The 16,313-nt window shown below is 38.9% G+C and overlaps 1 protein-coding gene across 1 annotated transcript in view; it reads right to left on the bottom strand.

Annotated features, from left to right (window-relative positions):
* HHATL (hedgehog acyltransferase like) overlaps positions 1 to 16,313 on the bottom strand; it is a 691,105-nt gene that overhangs the window by 300,430 nt on the left and 374,362 nt on the right. Inside the window, exons 3-4 of the mRNA XM_044066045.1 lie at positions 11,150 to 11,217; positions 111 to 224 (exon numbers count right to left, since the gene is read on the bottom strand). Coding sequence (XP_043921980.1) covers positions 111 to 224; positions 11,150 to 11,217 — 182 coding nt within the window. The remainder of the gene's footprint in view (positions 1 to 110; positions 225 to 11,149; positions 11,218 to 16,313) is intronic.

Here is a 16,313-nt window from a genome sequence, read left to right as displayed (position 1 = left end):
CAGTAGGCTAAACATTGCCTCTACCTCATAAGTCACCAACAATGCATAAACAATAACAGAAACCTTTGCTAATTACAAGATTGTGCATTATTTGTACTTGTACTACTCACCTGAGGGGCGGACAGGGAACACACTTTTGCAAAAAGGACATGCCCAGTGAAGGCAAAAAGGATATAGTTTCTAAATTTTGTAAACCACATCACCCATTCAAAGTCAGCTGTGTCCTATGGAGGGAAAAACATAATTAAACATATAGAAATATCAATATCTTTATTCCATAGCCAAATACATTCTATCATACAGTTAGTTTTATGCAAAATAAGCAATTTGTCAATATTTTTATAATGAGCAAAAAAAAAAAAGGTGTGGTGAAGCATGTCATGACAATGTGCCTTTTGCGTTGTTTACATGTGATAGAGTTCTTTGCATGTCTACCACATTAGGCATGATTGTTTTGAAGACTGACAGAATACTCTAGTAAAGCCAAAGCGATTGTATAGAATATTAAATAAAAAAAATATTTAATCCATGGTTTAACCCAGCCTCTGAAGGATCAACTAACTATGCTAGCCTGTGGTCATTTAGTTAAGTCTTTATGTAGGAAGGAATATATCTCTATAAACAATACAAGTATAAATACAGTAGTGACTCTGTATATAGTGCTTGATCTGCATACAAGTCTAGAATTCCATCTAGAGTGTGATGCATGTGACATTTAATTTCAAGAGCGGGTTGTTATTTATCATACCAACATACACTGGACAAAAGTATTAGCACTGACTACTTTTATTTTGTTTTGTTCATTTGTTTTAACTGCAGAGTTTCTCTAAGCCCAACTGTTTCATTTCAGGCAAAACCAAGGAGTATTTTCAGGTTAAATCACTTGCTGTGAGTGACTGGAACACAAAGGGTGATGTAATACTTTGTATGAGATTAACATAAGTTTTATAATGCATCCTTCTCAGGTTTTCAGGCTACATAAGCCCTTCATCAGGAACCAGGTAGGAGTCGAGGTCCTAATGAAGGCCTAATATAATAAAAAAGCTTGAGTTAGATTACATTGTAAAACCAATGCTGGTGAAGTTTTCCAAGTCCCTTTAATTATTATATGTTGATAGTGAGTCACCATGGTGAATGTGCAACTGGCTGGAATAACCAGAACTGATGGGCAAAAAAAACCCCACACCGCTGAATTAACATTAATTCACAATATACAGTTAATTGTAAAAAGTGTCATTTATTATGTGGCTGCTGTAAATTAATTTAACCACATTAGTAGCAGAAAAATAATTGTTGTGAAGTGTCATTTATTATGTGGCTGCTGTAAATTAATTTAACCACATTAGTAGCAGAAAAATAATTGTTGTGCCATATGATTCCATCTGGTTGTACAATTTCCAACATCTGTAATATATCTGATTATGGCATTAAACAACAACATGCAGAAACTTCAGTACTCATTTCATTGGTTTCTGCACATCAAAACTATAACAAATAGGGGGTAACACAACACTCAAACATACTTTGTCTGAATAATGGTATGTAGGGCTTGGTTAGTAGAAGTGGCTTTGCTATCCCCAGTACTACTTTATTGATATGCACTAACCCTAACCCTAATTCTGCCACTGCTTTTAACCCAGCCCTACCCATTACCATACCAAAAACATTTTCCTAACAATATTATTACACAAGACACTCAAACACACACTACGCATACATTATCACATGAACAAAATCCTAAAACTATCACCTTACTTCACCGTTGTTCTAACCCTAACCCACACACACACACACACACACACACACACACACACACACACACACACACACACACACACAGACTCCAACACACACACGTACACACTCCCACCCCTAATGCTGAAACTTTCAATCCAAAAGGTTTGACATTACAAAACCAATTTATCTTAATGCTAAGTACATCCCACACTTTGAAAGAACACTCAGTGTTCCTACATTTGAAATCTACAGTAAACAAGCAGAGATTTTGCTAAAAACAGCCTGCAGTAAACCCTGCAAAGGAAATGAGCATTTTATATACAGATAAATATAGATATCTATCTATCTATATATATATATATATATATATATATATATATATATATATATATATATATATACATATATATATATATATATATATATATATATATATATATATATATATATGGGTTAATGTTATAATCTTGAAATCCTGAAATATTGAATTTCAGAATCTCGAGATCATAAAGTCGAAAGCCCATAATAGCGAAAAACCGAGAAGTGCGAAATTCAAAATCTCCAAGTTCGGAGATGCTGAATTAGCATGTCTGGTGTTGCACTGTGTTCATGGAAAGTTGGAGATTCAGGTAAGTGTTTATGTTCTAAGGGTTTTGGTTAGAGGCTTTAATGTGTGTCAGTCTGTTTTGTAACTGTGATGTGTGTGTGCGAGGGGAATGTAACTTGTATGGTGGTGTTTTCATGTGTTTCTCTGTGCAGTGCGACCTTGGAGTTAGTATATTTAAGTAGGGGGGAGTGGGGGGTGCAGCCCCTCACATGGGTTTGCAGGGCAGCTTGCCTTTATGTAGTGTAGGTTTGTGTGTTTGTGTGTGGGGAGGAAGGTGTGTGTATGTGTATGTGTGTGGTGTATGGTTAGTATAGAAGTCGCGATTTTCACTATTATGGGCTTTAGACTTTATGATCTCGACATTCTGAAATTCAATATTTCTGGATTTCGAGATTATAAATTAAACCTATATACACACACATATATATATATATATATATATATATATATATATATATATATATATTTTTTATTTAATTTATTTATTTAAAAAAATAAATATATATATATATATATATATATATATATATATATATATATATGTGTGTGTGTATATAAATATATGTGTGTGTATATATATATATATATATATATATATATATATATATATATAGATATAGATATATATCTCTGTGTGTGTGTATGCATCTACTTTCATTCACTGAAAACTCATTTCACTGAATTTCAATTCACCCTCAAAAAATTGCTGAAAGTTCAAATCACTGAAAACTCATTTCACTGAATCACATTTCACTGAATGTAAGTACTTTTGGGCAAATAAAATGTATATGCCCTTTTCCCCACTGTAGTGTGATCCTGGAGTTAGTATATATAGTTAAGGGGGTGTGGGGGGCATTGCCCCCTACCTACTTTTGGTTTTTAGCTTTCAGTAAAATGAGATTCATAAATATAAAAGCTGAGTAGGTGGGGTGGGGCTAGGCTTTTCCCATCCTTGTTAGAAAGTGTAGGATTGGAATTTACTAAATGTTTAACAACAGTAGGATTAATTAAATGTATAGCTACTGGGTCAGGTTTGGGTTAAGTGTATAAATTTTTAAAAGACTGAGGAACTTTATACAATATATGTGCCTTTTAAGGTAGCAGTTTGATTGTCAGGAAAATTGCAGACAGTGATGCACACATCCTCAAAAGCTGACAGCATTGGAGCAATGACAGAAGGTCCTGGAAATTCTACCTGTAACACCTGCATTTTTGAGGGACTGAGAAACTTTAGTGTTCTCCCAATGAAAAAAACTAGCACATTCTGAAAATAATGTCAATGAAATAGAAATCCCCACAGGGAGAATCTGATACTGTGCTCTCCTTTGAGTCTGAATCAGACCAGATTAGAAAACCCTACATCTGTCTCTTCATCTTCATGCTCAGGTTTAGATTCTTGAATCTCTTTAAGAAAATAGGCATCCTTTTTTTTTTTTTACCAGAAAACACCTTACAAGAAGGTTCAATATCCTGAATTCATCCCTGAGCCAAATCTAGTAAACTACTCCTGTCTATGGAAATTTAAGGAGGAATATAACATCATTTAGCTTTCTGTTTCTTTTTGACAGGAAATTTGGGCCAGCAGTGTTGCTAATGGAAGCAGTAGCTTCACCATGGATAGGCATAACATTCCGACTAATCAGGGAAGCCTTTACTCCACTTTAAATATTAATAATAATAACACCCTGCAAAATGATGTTCCATCCACTTTTCTGACAACGAATGTGGAGGTTAGTGTGAATAACGATATAGCACAACCTCCTAATGGTACCAGGAACTTACATGCTTCAGTTGCTGTTTTTTACATTTTTAGTTTTATAATAAATGTGTTCTTTGGAGTTTCCATAGCCGTGTTTGTTGCTTTCTTGTTTTCGCTGCTTTCTCGGCTTGGTTCACCTTAGTGCTGGTCCATTTTTGTCTTTTGTTTTGTTACTGTTTTTGGATCAGCCTCGGGTGCCTTATTACACTAGAGGAACTTTACTTCACATTAGGGGAATGACACAGCCCACTTTCAGTAACAACAGCATCACTGTCTTGCAGTCGGCGAGCTGTTCTGTACATGAGCTTTTAGCAGCTTGTTTTAAACCCACTACTTTGTAGTTTAAATGATTCCCTTGCGGATAGCACTGGAGTGGATAAAACATCAAACAATACTTTTTCTGCTAGAATTGTGAGCCTTGAAAAGAAAGTTCAGAGCTACAAAAAAGGCTCCAATGGCAAACGTTTAGTTTCCTAGCCTGTCAGGAAATTGGTGTGGTACCGCAGGGATTACGGATTAGGAAGATGCCCACGTATGGAAATATCTATCCAGAACAATTGAGGAAGTGGCAGGAGCTGAACCTGAAAGTGAGTAAAGAGTAAATGGTTTAAATGAGCCAGTATTTTAACAGTATTTAGAATGAGCTGCATAATGAAATCTTAAAAGATTGAATGTGAGATTATTGGTGTACCCATCTTTAAAGACCATGCTGCTTTATATTATTCAGTGCTTGAAAGGCTAACTGTTTACAAAAAGAAACTAGAACTTACCAAAGGCATAAATTGATTAGGGACATTAATGACTTTAAATCAGGCCATATGTTTTCTTGGCCTAAACCTGATCGTGGAATGAAAGGAACTGCCCCTGTGAAGGAGTCCATGTTTGGCCTTGATTCCTTTAGTCGTGATAAAACTCCCTCTTTAAATATTAATAATAATAGCACCCTGCAAAGTAATGTTCCATCCACTATTCTGACAATGAATGAGGAGGTTAGTGTGAATAACGTTATAGCACAACCTCCTAATGGTACAGGGAACTTAAATGCTTCAGTTGCTGTTTTTTACGTTTTTGTTTCATAATAAATAAGTGTTCTTTGGAGTTTCCATAGCCCGTGTTTGTTGCTTTCTAGGTATGCGGTATGTCAGTTTGCAGTACGACTATGTCATAGTTATTTGTTCGGCAGTTGGCACGGAGGATTAAAGAGTGGCTCGGTGGTCCGTGATTGGATTCTGTCAGCCACCATTGCCTAACTGTGTTGAGCAAGTCACTTAACCACAGAGAGCTTCTGGACTTAGCCTGAAAATAGTCCATGGATATTAGTGTTCTTCTCTAGTTAAAAAATAAAATAAGATAAAATAGTTATGGTTAACATTGCAAAGCCAAGCATATATGTACTGGGTCTATCTTATAAAGAAGTGATGTATTATGGAAGCTAATCTGAGGGATAATGGTAAAAATAAAAATAACATTGGCTAAGAGATGCTTTCATACAGATAAGACTGTACAGAGCATGCAAGGTATAATGAGGGAGAACGTGACAAGTTAAGTAAATCAAGGTTGTCTAGATAGTTAGAGGTCTTAAATAGGTAATTTTGCTGAAAAATCAGAACATGAAATAGAACCATGAGTGTGGAAGAGAGATGTGTACTAAGAGAGGCTGAAAACTGCATGGAAAACATTTTTATAGGTTCATAGGCAGATACTAGGCTATCTGCCCTAGGGCATTTATAAGCCTAGCCAGAGTGTATTTGACTTCCGCCTCCCTATTAGATTAGCCTACTGTGCCTCTGTAAAGTAGGTCACAGAAGGTACCCTTTTAAGATTAGTTTACTGTGCCTCTGTCTAGCAGGGACACAGAAGAGATCCCAGGGGTGAATCTGTGATTTCCCATCCATGCGTCCAGATTTGGCTTGAAGAGGGTCAGCGAGGGGCTATGTCTAACATGAATTGGGATTCTATTCCAGAGTGAGGGGAGCCTCTGGGAAATGAATCTGTCCCTCCAGCATGTCCTATTTATTTCTGTGCTGAGGTTTAGCTCCCTGGAGCGTGTAGCTCTAAGGGACTTGGATTTTTTGAGGTGGAGCATGTCCATTAATTCTGGGTTTGACATGGCTTTGTACATCAGGCATAGATCGCCTCTGAGTAGGCGGTAAGCAACTGAGCAGAGCTGGAGTTTCTTTAGTCGAGCTGCATAGGACATCTGTTTGTAGCTCATGATCCTCTTGGCGAGGTACTTTTGGGGTCTCTCCAGTTGCTGCAGGTGTCGGGTAAGGTACATCCAAAAAGGGGCATTGTATTCAATTATGGGCCTGATGAGAGACGAGTAGAGGGGCACAATGACCTCTCTTGATCTAGATGCAAACCTTTTCATGATAAGGTGGGCTATATAGAAGGTCTTTCTAACCACTTTGGCAACGTGATTATCAAAGGAGAGATTACTATCTATGTTGGTCTCCAAATCTCTAATTACTTCTTCCGTACTTAATGGATTACCACCTATGTGGTAATTTGTAGGCACCTTGTTTTTCCCAAAGGGGATGACTATGCACTTTTTAGCATTTAGCTTGAGGCCGTGGCTCTGGCACCAAGCATCCATCTCTAAGAGACCTTTTTGGAGAATGCTTGTGTCAGCTGGAGATTCAGTTATGGCCCCCAGTTTGCAGTCATCTGTGAACTTTGCCAGCCATAATTCCCCCGTGTTAGCCTGAACCTCAGAGAAGTATATACCGAACAAGAGAGGTCCCAGAACTGAGCCCTGTGGGATGCCACTTGTAACTGGTTTGGATTCGGACATGGCACCTGTGATTCTGACCATGTGGGTTCTATCTCTGAGCCAGTTTGCAACCCATCTTGTGATATAGGGGTTGATATTTAAGCTGGTAAGCTTATTTATGGTGCCCGAGTGGGGTATTGTGTCGAAGGCTTTTGCGAGGTCCAGGTAGGCTGTGTGGACTACCTTGCTCTCATCTATGGCTTTGGTAACTGTTTCAAAGAAATCAACTAGGCTTAAGAGGCAAGATCTGCCCTTAACAAAGCCGAATTGGGTAGGGTCCAGTGTCTGGAGGCTACCAATGTCTTTGTTTATGAGTTCCATGATAATACGCTCCATAGCTTTACAGACCAGACTAGTCAGGCTTATGGGGCATTAGTTCCCATGGTCTGTTGTGGCACCACCTTTGTGGAGTGGGACCACTGTAACTGTACACCATTCTTTGGGTACATATCCTGTAGTAAGGCTACGTTTGAACAGTGACTTAATGTGAGGGTTCAGTTCTTCTCAGAGCTTGTGTAAGACACAGCCTGGGACACCATCCGGTCCTATAGATGCTGTGTTTTTTGCTTTGGAGAGGGCAGCTTTCACCTGTGCATCTGTGATGTCAGGGAGGTTACATTCAGTTGGGATAAACATTTGCTTCTTTGGGGGGGAAGGGGAGAAGTTTGCGCTGAATCTGTCTGCCAGGATGTTGGCTATGTCTGTAGGTTTGGTATATTTTGTACCATTATGCAACAATTCAGAGCATATCTGGGAGTTTCCGCCCATGTTCCTGACATAACTAAAGAAGGCCTTGTGATTATCTTTAGTGTCTAGGGCAATTTTCTTTGAAACTGGCCTTTGATGATTTTATGAGGGATCGAAGTTTCTTGCTAATACTGATCAGAGATGCCTTCCCTTTTTGGGATTTTGCTCTGTCATGTAGTAGCTTCCTCCTTCTGTTGTATAGCTTATTTATGGCCGGGGTCCACCAGACCGGTCTCCTGTTTTTGGAGGAGTGAGTCTTGGTTTTATTTGGGATAGCACGATTCATACATTCCTGCAGGTGCTCATAGAATGCATTTGTAAAGGATTCTGCGGATTGGGCTGTATTATCCTCTGGCTCGGGGGCTTTGAAGGATTCCACCTCAGTCTTGAGAAGTGCAAAGTTGGCTTTTGAGAAGTTCTTTACAGTGATTTCCTTGGCTGGGGGTGGGGACGGGATATGGATGTCCAGGGAAATTTGTTTATGGTCTGATCTTACCAATGAGGGGTTTACCTCTGGTGTGGAACATAGAGTCCCCATGTTGGTGATGACCAGGTCCAATATGTTGTTCCCTCTTGTGGGAGTGGTGACCTGTTGTTCCATCGTGTTAGAGTTTATAAATTCAAGGAACCATTGGGCGAGGGTGTTTGGGCTTGAGTAGTTTTCCCAGTCAATGTTTGAGTAGTTGAAGTCACCCAATAACATAGTGTTCGGAGAGGCCTTCATATTCTCCAGTGTTCTCAGGAATGCCAAGTGAGGTTCCTGTAATAGGGAGGGTGTTCTGTAGCAGGCCCACTGTTAGTTGCACATGGATGGTTTCCGATGCTTCGTGCACTGCCACTAACCTGGAGGTGTAGGTATCTTTGATGAATATAGATACTCCCCCTCCTTTTGTGCTTCGATCCGAGTTTTGGGGCCAAAATGCATGGTATGAGTTATAACCTGGTAGTGCTGGGGTGCTCTTAGGAGCCTTGAACCAGGTTTCTGTTACTGCACAGACATCAATTTTCTCCATACTGAGGAGAGCCTCGAGCGCGTGCATCTTGAGGTTTAGACTTCTGGCATTGAGTAGCATTACCTTTAGTTTTTTTTATCCTTGGGTTGTCTATGGAGGTGGGTTTGTCCTTTGAGCCTTGCCTAAAAAAGGCTCTATGGGGGTGGCAAGAGCCTTGGCCAGTATACGAAAGCCTAAGGGTGACAGGTGCAAGCCATCCCTAGCGAAGCAACGTGGCTTGTCGAGCATGTCATCCCAGGCTGACAGACACTGGATCCCCTTTGAATGACACCAATACTTTAGCCAATTGTTGAAACTGATCATTTTGTCTTTATACTGTGGCATCATTCTTGGTGAGGGCAAGATGCTACTCAAGGTCAGGGTCATACCAGCCTGCGCTACATGGTCAGAGAGCTCCTCTATGTCTCTTTTCATGTAGTCCAGGGAGGTACGTCTCAGGTCATTCACACCAGCATGGACAATGACAGAGTCATATTTGTACTTGCTTTGGAGTGACCTGAGTGCTTGTGTTATGTGGCGGATCCTGGCACCCAACAGGCAGCTTACAGTGACCTTCTCCTTGTTCAGTCTGGTGAGCAGGACGTCAGTGTGCCGGACAATAGAGTCCCTTATAACAAGTGTATTTGGTGTGTTGTTTGGCCTTAAGGGCTGTGACTGTGAAGCACACTGATTTTGTGAGATATGTGATTCATGGGTATTGTTGAGGGGTGACTGTTGCTTGGATATCTGCTTAGGAGGTCTTTGCTGTTTAGGCATATTTTTATTTAGAGCTTCCGAGTATGTTTTTGTGTGTTTATGTGTTGGGTATGCAGATGCAATAGGTCTGTGTGAGTCTGTATTTGTGGTGTGGGTGGTTAACTTTTCCTCCTGACTGACTGTGCCAGTCTTGGGTTGAGAGAGCTCTGCCTCCAGTTTGGCTGTGTAACTGCATCTCTCACATGTATTAGAGTTTGTTGGGAGGAGGAGAGGGTTGTCTGTGCACATAAGGCAATTGTAACATTGCCTCAAAATTCCCAGATTCACCAGCTGGACTGGAGAGTAACCTTGAAACTGACCCTTGGACATACCAGATTAGTATAGGGAACTGTTTTTTTACTGATCAGAGTAGGGAAGGGAATTGATTTTTCACTTGATCAGGAAGGACCATTCGGGAGCCTAATACTTATGAGAAGTCAAGGAGGGTGTAGTGCTTTAGTTAGTTAGTGTTTCCTTATAAGATCTGGGCAAGTGCAGGGCTTTAGAAAGAGAATACAGTGATTACTTTGAGAGTTTGAGCAGTTCTAAGGGAAAAAGTGAAGAGCAGACTTTGTGGAGCATGGAATAGTTTAAACCTGTTTAGGCGGCGCTGCCCCATGCTGCTCAGTGCGCAAAACCATGCAAAAAGAGAGTTGTAGGGTTTATGTTGACAAATTATCAATACTAAAGAAGACCGGGTGAAGTTCAAAGGAGAAGTTCAAAGGAGATAATACATTGCTCTTGTCCTTTACTGGATAACAATTTATTCTACGTGGCTTGAAGTAAATGGAATACAGTAACTATGGACAATAATGTTTGCAGTATGGAAATATATAATGTCGATACACAGACATCTAATTTATTTGCACGTACTGATACCTCAAGTTTAGTAGTAAGGATTCCTATGAATATGCATTTGTACATGATGGTGAAAAGGTTAATGTAAAAAATAGGACAGATAATTCTGGAAAATAATCAACTGGTTAGATACAGGATGTATGCAAGAAAGGATGTAACACTCCAGTTAAAAAACATGTTCATGAAAAATATCAAATTAGAGATATGACAGGCTATGCTTTACCTTTTTTTTCTGTTGTATTCAACACCGTTACTCTCAATGGTTTCCTTGTGTTGCATATTTTTTGCTATTAGAATTTTTTACAATGCTGTACCTTGTAATATAATATGATATAATATAATAGCAGCTGTAAGACATTTTACCCCTGCTCTTTGTCAAGTCCTATGAAAACTTAACCAACCTCCTCACCTACCACTCATCCAATTAAGTACAGCATCCAGGCTATCTGGTAACTTAGGGCAGAGATATTTTTTGAAAAAAGGAGGTGTATCATTCCTTTAACAGTGATACCTCAAACCCTATGCTTGAATGCTATCCAAAGCACAGTTCTCCCTTGTAGTTCAGTGGTCACTGGCTGTTCATAGGTTAGTACTAAGCTAACTGCCCTTGAGAGCTATTTTAAGCCTAGCCAATTATGCCTTGTGAGACTCAAACCCTGCACCTTGTGCTTGCAAGGCAAACACCTTAACCATTAGGCCACCCTCCCAACTATAGTTTGGACTATAGTTTAACATGTCATCTCAAGGAGGGAGCCTCAGAAGTGTAGCAGTTTCCCCACTGTGCACTGCAGATCTCAATTGTTAATCCATGCACTTTCTTATAAACATAGCACGCCATTCTAATCTTTCAGGCAGCAAAGTAAATATGCAATGTGATGTGCATCCTCCAGTCACTTTTGGAGACGTTACTTGAAACTTACCATTTTTCTACCAAAGAAATGCCATCCTTGTTTCACATTCTCTCTAAATGTCTTTCTGTTCTCATTGTCTGGAAAGAAACAAAATATAAAAATGTGCTGAAAATTTAGAATACCTCCCCAACACATATACATTAAAATGCATTTTTGCATGCTACATTTCAGTTACACCATTATTTTATATAATGTTGTAGAACCATTTATTTTGCATCAAAAACAATTAATATACCTCTGACTAAAATCTATGGTTGAACTGTCTGTTTCATTTTGAATTACATCTTACAGGCTAGAAAAATGACAGTTATTAAAAACCAGTATGCAGTATACTGAATCTTTTAATATACTGTGATATAATTTTATATTGTATATTGAACAAGCTGTGAATAAGTTTACAATTCTCTCCATAATCTGCATATAGATACAGTGGATTAAGTCAGATGCAGTGAAATTTATTTTTCTAGCCTAAGCCCCGGCATGTAATGTAAATTTTAAATTAAGTATGTTATTTCTATTAAATGTAATAGGTTGACGTGAAAAACATATGTCTTAAGGTACCTGATGAAGAGGTAGAGAATGTGATAAAATGAAGAATTTGTAACCAAGGCTTCAAATTTAATCCCAGGGAAACTTGCATCTCCTTGCATTCTGATCTAAGAGAATTGGGATTCAGCTGGTTGATAAGGCACTAGCAGTGTAACAGGGACTAAAAACGTGGAAGGACAGGTAGGTAATAATAGGACTTAAAAGCCACCGGTAACCAGTACAGTCAATACAGCAAGAATGTAACTTGAAAATAATGGCTTGGTCCCTTTAACAGAGACGATGAAGTATTGTGCACCAATGAAGGCAGCCAAGGTCTTTACTATCAAAGCATTACAATAGCCATAACTTGAACTAACAAAAGCATGAATAGCCGTAGTCTTTGATGGAGTCAGGCACTTTATCCAGACAATGTTCCTCAGATGATAAAAAAATAATGATTTAGCAACTGCTAACACTTAGTCCTTGAGTGTCAGTTGGTCAACTGGTATCATGCCTAGACTTCACAACCAAGGCACGAAGCCCAGCCTTTTCCACTGATAAATGGATGAGAAGCTAGGAGCTGTAGAAGGCTATAGCTGACATTATTGAAGGTACTTTCTAATGACTACCACTCATCTAATTAAGTACACCATCCAGGCTACCCGGTAGCTTAGGGCAGACATACTTTTTTGAGAAAAGGAGGTATAACAGGGTAGCTGGGTAATCATCCCTTTATCAGTGATACCTCATAGTATATGTCTATATCATACACATGGCACAGTTTTCCCTTGTAGTTCAGTTGTCTTTTATTATCTTGGCAGCCATACAGTCATGTATGCTGTTAAGAAACATCCTGCCTTTGTAGTATTTACCATGATGTGTGCATCCATACTCCAGGCCACAATAATGTAATCATGAAGTTGAAATTGATATCTTATATGCTTATTTTATAAAGATTTTTCTCTATGATAGTCCAGTGGACTATTCCTTTCATTCATTTCACAGATGTGTTTTTCTCATAAACTATTCTCCCACAGTAGTGCAGAGGTCATCTTTCTAGACCCATGTCCTACAGTTTGTTAGCTCCCTTGTGTTTGTTTTGATGTTACTCCCTACCCTACTAAGAAAACTCTGAATTATCACATCACTGCAACATGCTGTGTTGAGTGTCAGTTGGTGACTATTGACACAGCTATGCAGCTGTCTTCATGCATTCCAATACAGTGGGAATGAGCATGTCTGTATTTCCTTATGGTCAAACAATGACCATAAATAGGAATACAAATAAAACAGAATCAAAACATCATCAGCCTGGTGCATACTACACGGTTACTTGAAAGGGAAATTATGTACAAAGTAAAATTAGAGAAGCATGTGCAAGGCAAGAGATAATAGATTAACAGGCAGGAAAATGAGTGTTGTTCAAAAAGCATACTCTTTTGTTGTACAAATTAGATTTAGGGCAAAGAGTATACCCTTTGGTACAGGGGAACTAAAAAACTACCAATAAGACATTATCAGAGAAACAATGTCAGGAATAGTTCATGGATTGAGTGGGTATTTGGAATAGGGCAGAAGAAAACCATGAGTTTAATAAAAGATTGTGACCCTATTAAAAAGGTTTTACACTATTTAAAAGTTGACCTGGTTACCAATATTTTGCATTTTTCATTAAGTTTATATACGATATGATATTATATATTTAATTTTCTCAAATTTAAATCCAAAACTTCTAAATATGTTGTTTAATTACTAGGCTGTTTATCTGCCCTGGTTGTAATTTAACCTTTCTCACAAATTGTACTTGTTGATATAAAATGCCTGTCATGTGTTATGTTGATCTTGTGATTTTAGTTGTTGGAAAATTTGAAAAAAAAAAGGATATTTGCAAAAGAAGTCCCAGCTGTAGTGCTGGAGTACCTATCTTTGAGGCAATGAAGTATACCTCTCAACTGTACAGACTTTCACAGAATATCCAGATTTGTGCCTCATATTTTTGGTCTGTTCCTCATAAAATTTGTGCTTTTCTGGCAAATCATTGAAGACTGAAGTCATTAAATATTACTAAATAATGACAGACATTTGAATTTCAGACTTTATATCCTTCACAAAATACATAATAATACAAAACCTGTTATTCTATCAATTTTCTAGGTTAAGGAATGAATTTTATTCCAATTTTATTCCAGTTTTATAAGTTGAAGACTTATTTGTATTATTTATTTATATGGTTAATTGCCTTTGTATTGAATAATTGAATAATTAGGGGGTGGAGGGAAGTGTGTTCTAGTATATATATAAAATGATTTTGTTCCTGCTGTTATTTGTCTGAAGAAGTCTGCTCATTGCACCAGATGAAAATCGCTTAACTTTTACAGTGTGGTACTGTGGTTTGTTTACATTTCTATTAAAGAGCTGAATAACTGAAGATTCCTGGGTGTTTTGCTTTCGTCCTCCATTTTTGTTTTTTCAACAGTTTGTGGTGTTGGTCTGATTTTTAACTTTCTAGGTTTATAGGAGCAATATTTAAATTCTGACCCTGTTTTGGACCTTTGTCCCCCATTATTTCTGGCTTTGTCTAGATTTCTTGCACTGAGAGGTTGAGAGGTATGGAGTGGAGGCTGTGTGTATCATTCATTGTCATCATGATCATATAAGACGCAAGATGGCCCCAGGTATGCTCAAAGTGTTCATCTGAATATATGTGATAGCTGAGCATGAAAATCTGACACACCTATGGATGCACTGTTTTCTTCTCATGAGTATTCACTCCATCACCCTGATTTTTTGTGCCTATTGTGATAATGGACGCCTTTGTTTAATGTGTCTATAAAACTTTGCCAAAAGAAAATATGAGATTTGTTGCAGTTTCACCATCTGTTTAAAGGATCAGAGTCAGACAACACTTCTGTGATACCCCACCACTGGACTAATAATCAAGGAACCTCAGTCCTTACCACTGACACCAGTGGGGGATGTATACTGACAGGATGACAAGGTACACTCACAGTATTTCCAGATGCAGCACTCTGCATCAAGTGCAATTTCCCTTAAGAGCACACACAGTCAGTCCGGGGCTGGTTTCTCCCTATTTCTCCAGATCCCTAATAAAATTTCCCACTGGCACAGCTATAGAGTTGAGATCTCAGATGAATGGCCAAGCCAAGACCTCCAACACCCTCTCTGTCCAACCAGTTTTTTGTGTCCCTGCCCAAGTGGCTGACACACACCCTTTGAGGTTTGATTTATGTACACAAACACACACACACACACACACACACACACACACACACACACACACACACACACACACACACACACGTACACGTACACGCATGCACACACACGCGTGGGCGCGCTCACACACACACATACACACACACACACACACACACATGGAAAAGGCTGGCACAGGTTTACTAGCTATGCCTCCTTTTGCCCAGACTATAAGGTAGTTACTACCTATGGCCCCTTTTGCCCAGAATAGTAGGTAGTTATCACTGCCACCAGCCACCTCCTTATCAGCTACTTTAAGGCCCTTAACAAAGGGTGTTCAATCTTACTGTGTAATGTTAATATTAATACAAATGTCAGCTTGACCAAGGCTATTAGGAGTGGCCCACAGCATCACCAAATAAATATGCAAGTACTCTCAGAACTTAAATAGCTCTACAAAGATCAACCACAATGAAAGGTTTAAATATATTTAATAATAAATAATAAAAGAACAATAAAATACTCAGTATATATTTAAAGTGACACCAGAGTTCAAAATCACAGGAAATATTTAAAACAACATTGCAGGACAGTCTCAAATAAATAAAGAAAAATATCTAAATTAAGCTTTCCTATATTCCTGACTACATCTAAGAGCATTACTACACCCTGGTTAACTTACTTACAGAGCAAAGCAGATGCGGTGAATGGATCTTCTCTAGTTGTTCTTGTCAGGTCAAAGACAGAATACAGAATGCTGTGTCTTTCTCAGAGAGTTCTCAAATTAATATCTCAAATATTACTGCTGGGCTAGCTTGCAGAATGACATAATTTCTTGTCATCTAACTCCTAGTTCCCAGGTCCCAAAACAACCACTGAGGGAGGCTGGTAGCATTTAGCATCTACCTAGGTTCATAGGTTCATAGGTAGGTACTAGGTTATCGGCTCAACGGCCAACGTAAGCCTAGCCAACAAGGTTCCCTGGCTTATGCCACCCAAGAAAGTTACTTTCCTGTGCCACTGTTGAGCAGAGACACAGAAGTGATCCCCAGGGTGTATTTCCTATTTCCCATCCACTCATCAAGATTTTTCTTGAAGAGTGCTAATGAAGAACTTTGCTTGACATAGATGGGTAGCTTGTTCCAGAGTATGGGAAGTCTCTGGGACAGGAATCTATCCCTCCAGCATGTCCTGTTTATTGTGGTGACAAGGTTTAGGTCCCTAGAGTGTGTAGCTCGGAGGGATTGGGATTTCTTTAGGTGTAGCATGTCAAATAGCTCTGGGTTTGGCATAGCTTTATATGTTAGGCAGAGATCACCTCGGAGTAGGCGATATGCTACGGAGTAAAGCTGGAGTTGTTTGAGACGGTCAATGTAGGACATTTGTTTGAGGCCAGTAATCCTCTTTGTGAGGTACTTCAGTGGCCTTT

This window comes from Protopterus annectens, chromosome 3.part0, assembly GCF_019279795.1.
Source record: "Protopterus annectens isolate FY-2018-M chromosome 3.part0, PAN1.0, whole genome shotgun sequence".
NCBI classification, from domain to species: domain Eukaryota; kingdom Metazoa; phylum Chordata; order Ceratodontiformes; family Protopteridae; genus Protopterus; species Protopterus annectens.
Note: the sequence above shows the minus strand (reverse complement) of the source record. Positions and strands in the feature narration are given on the sequence as shown.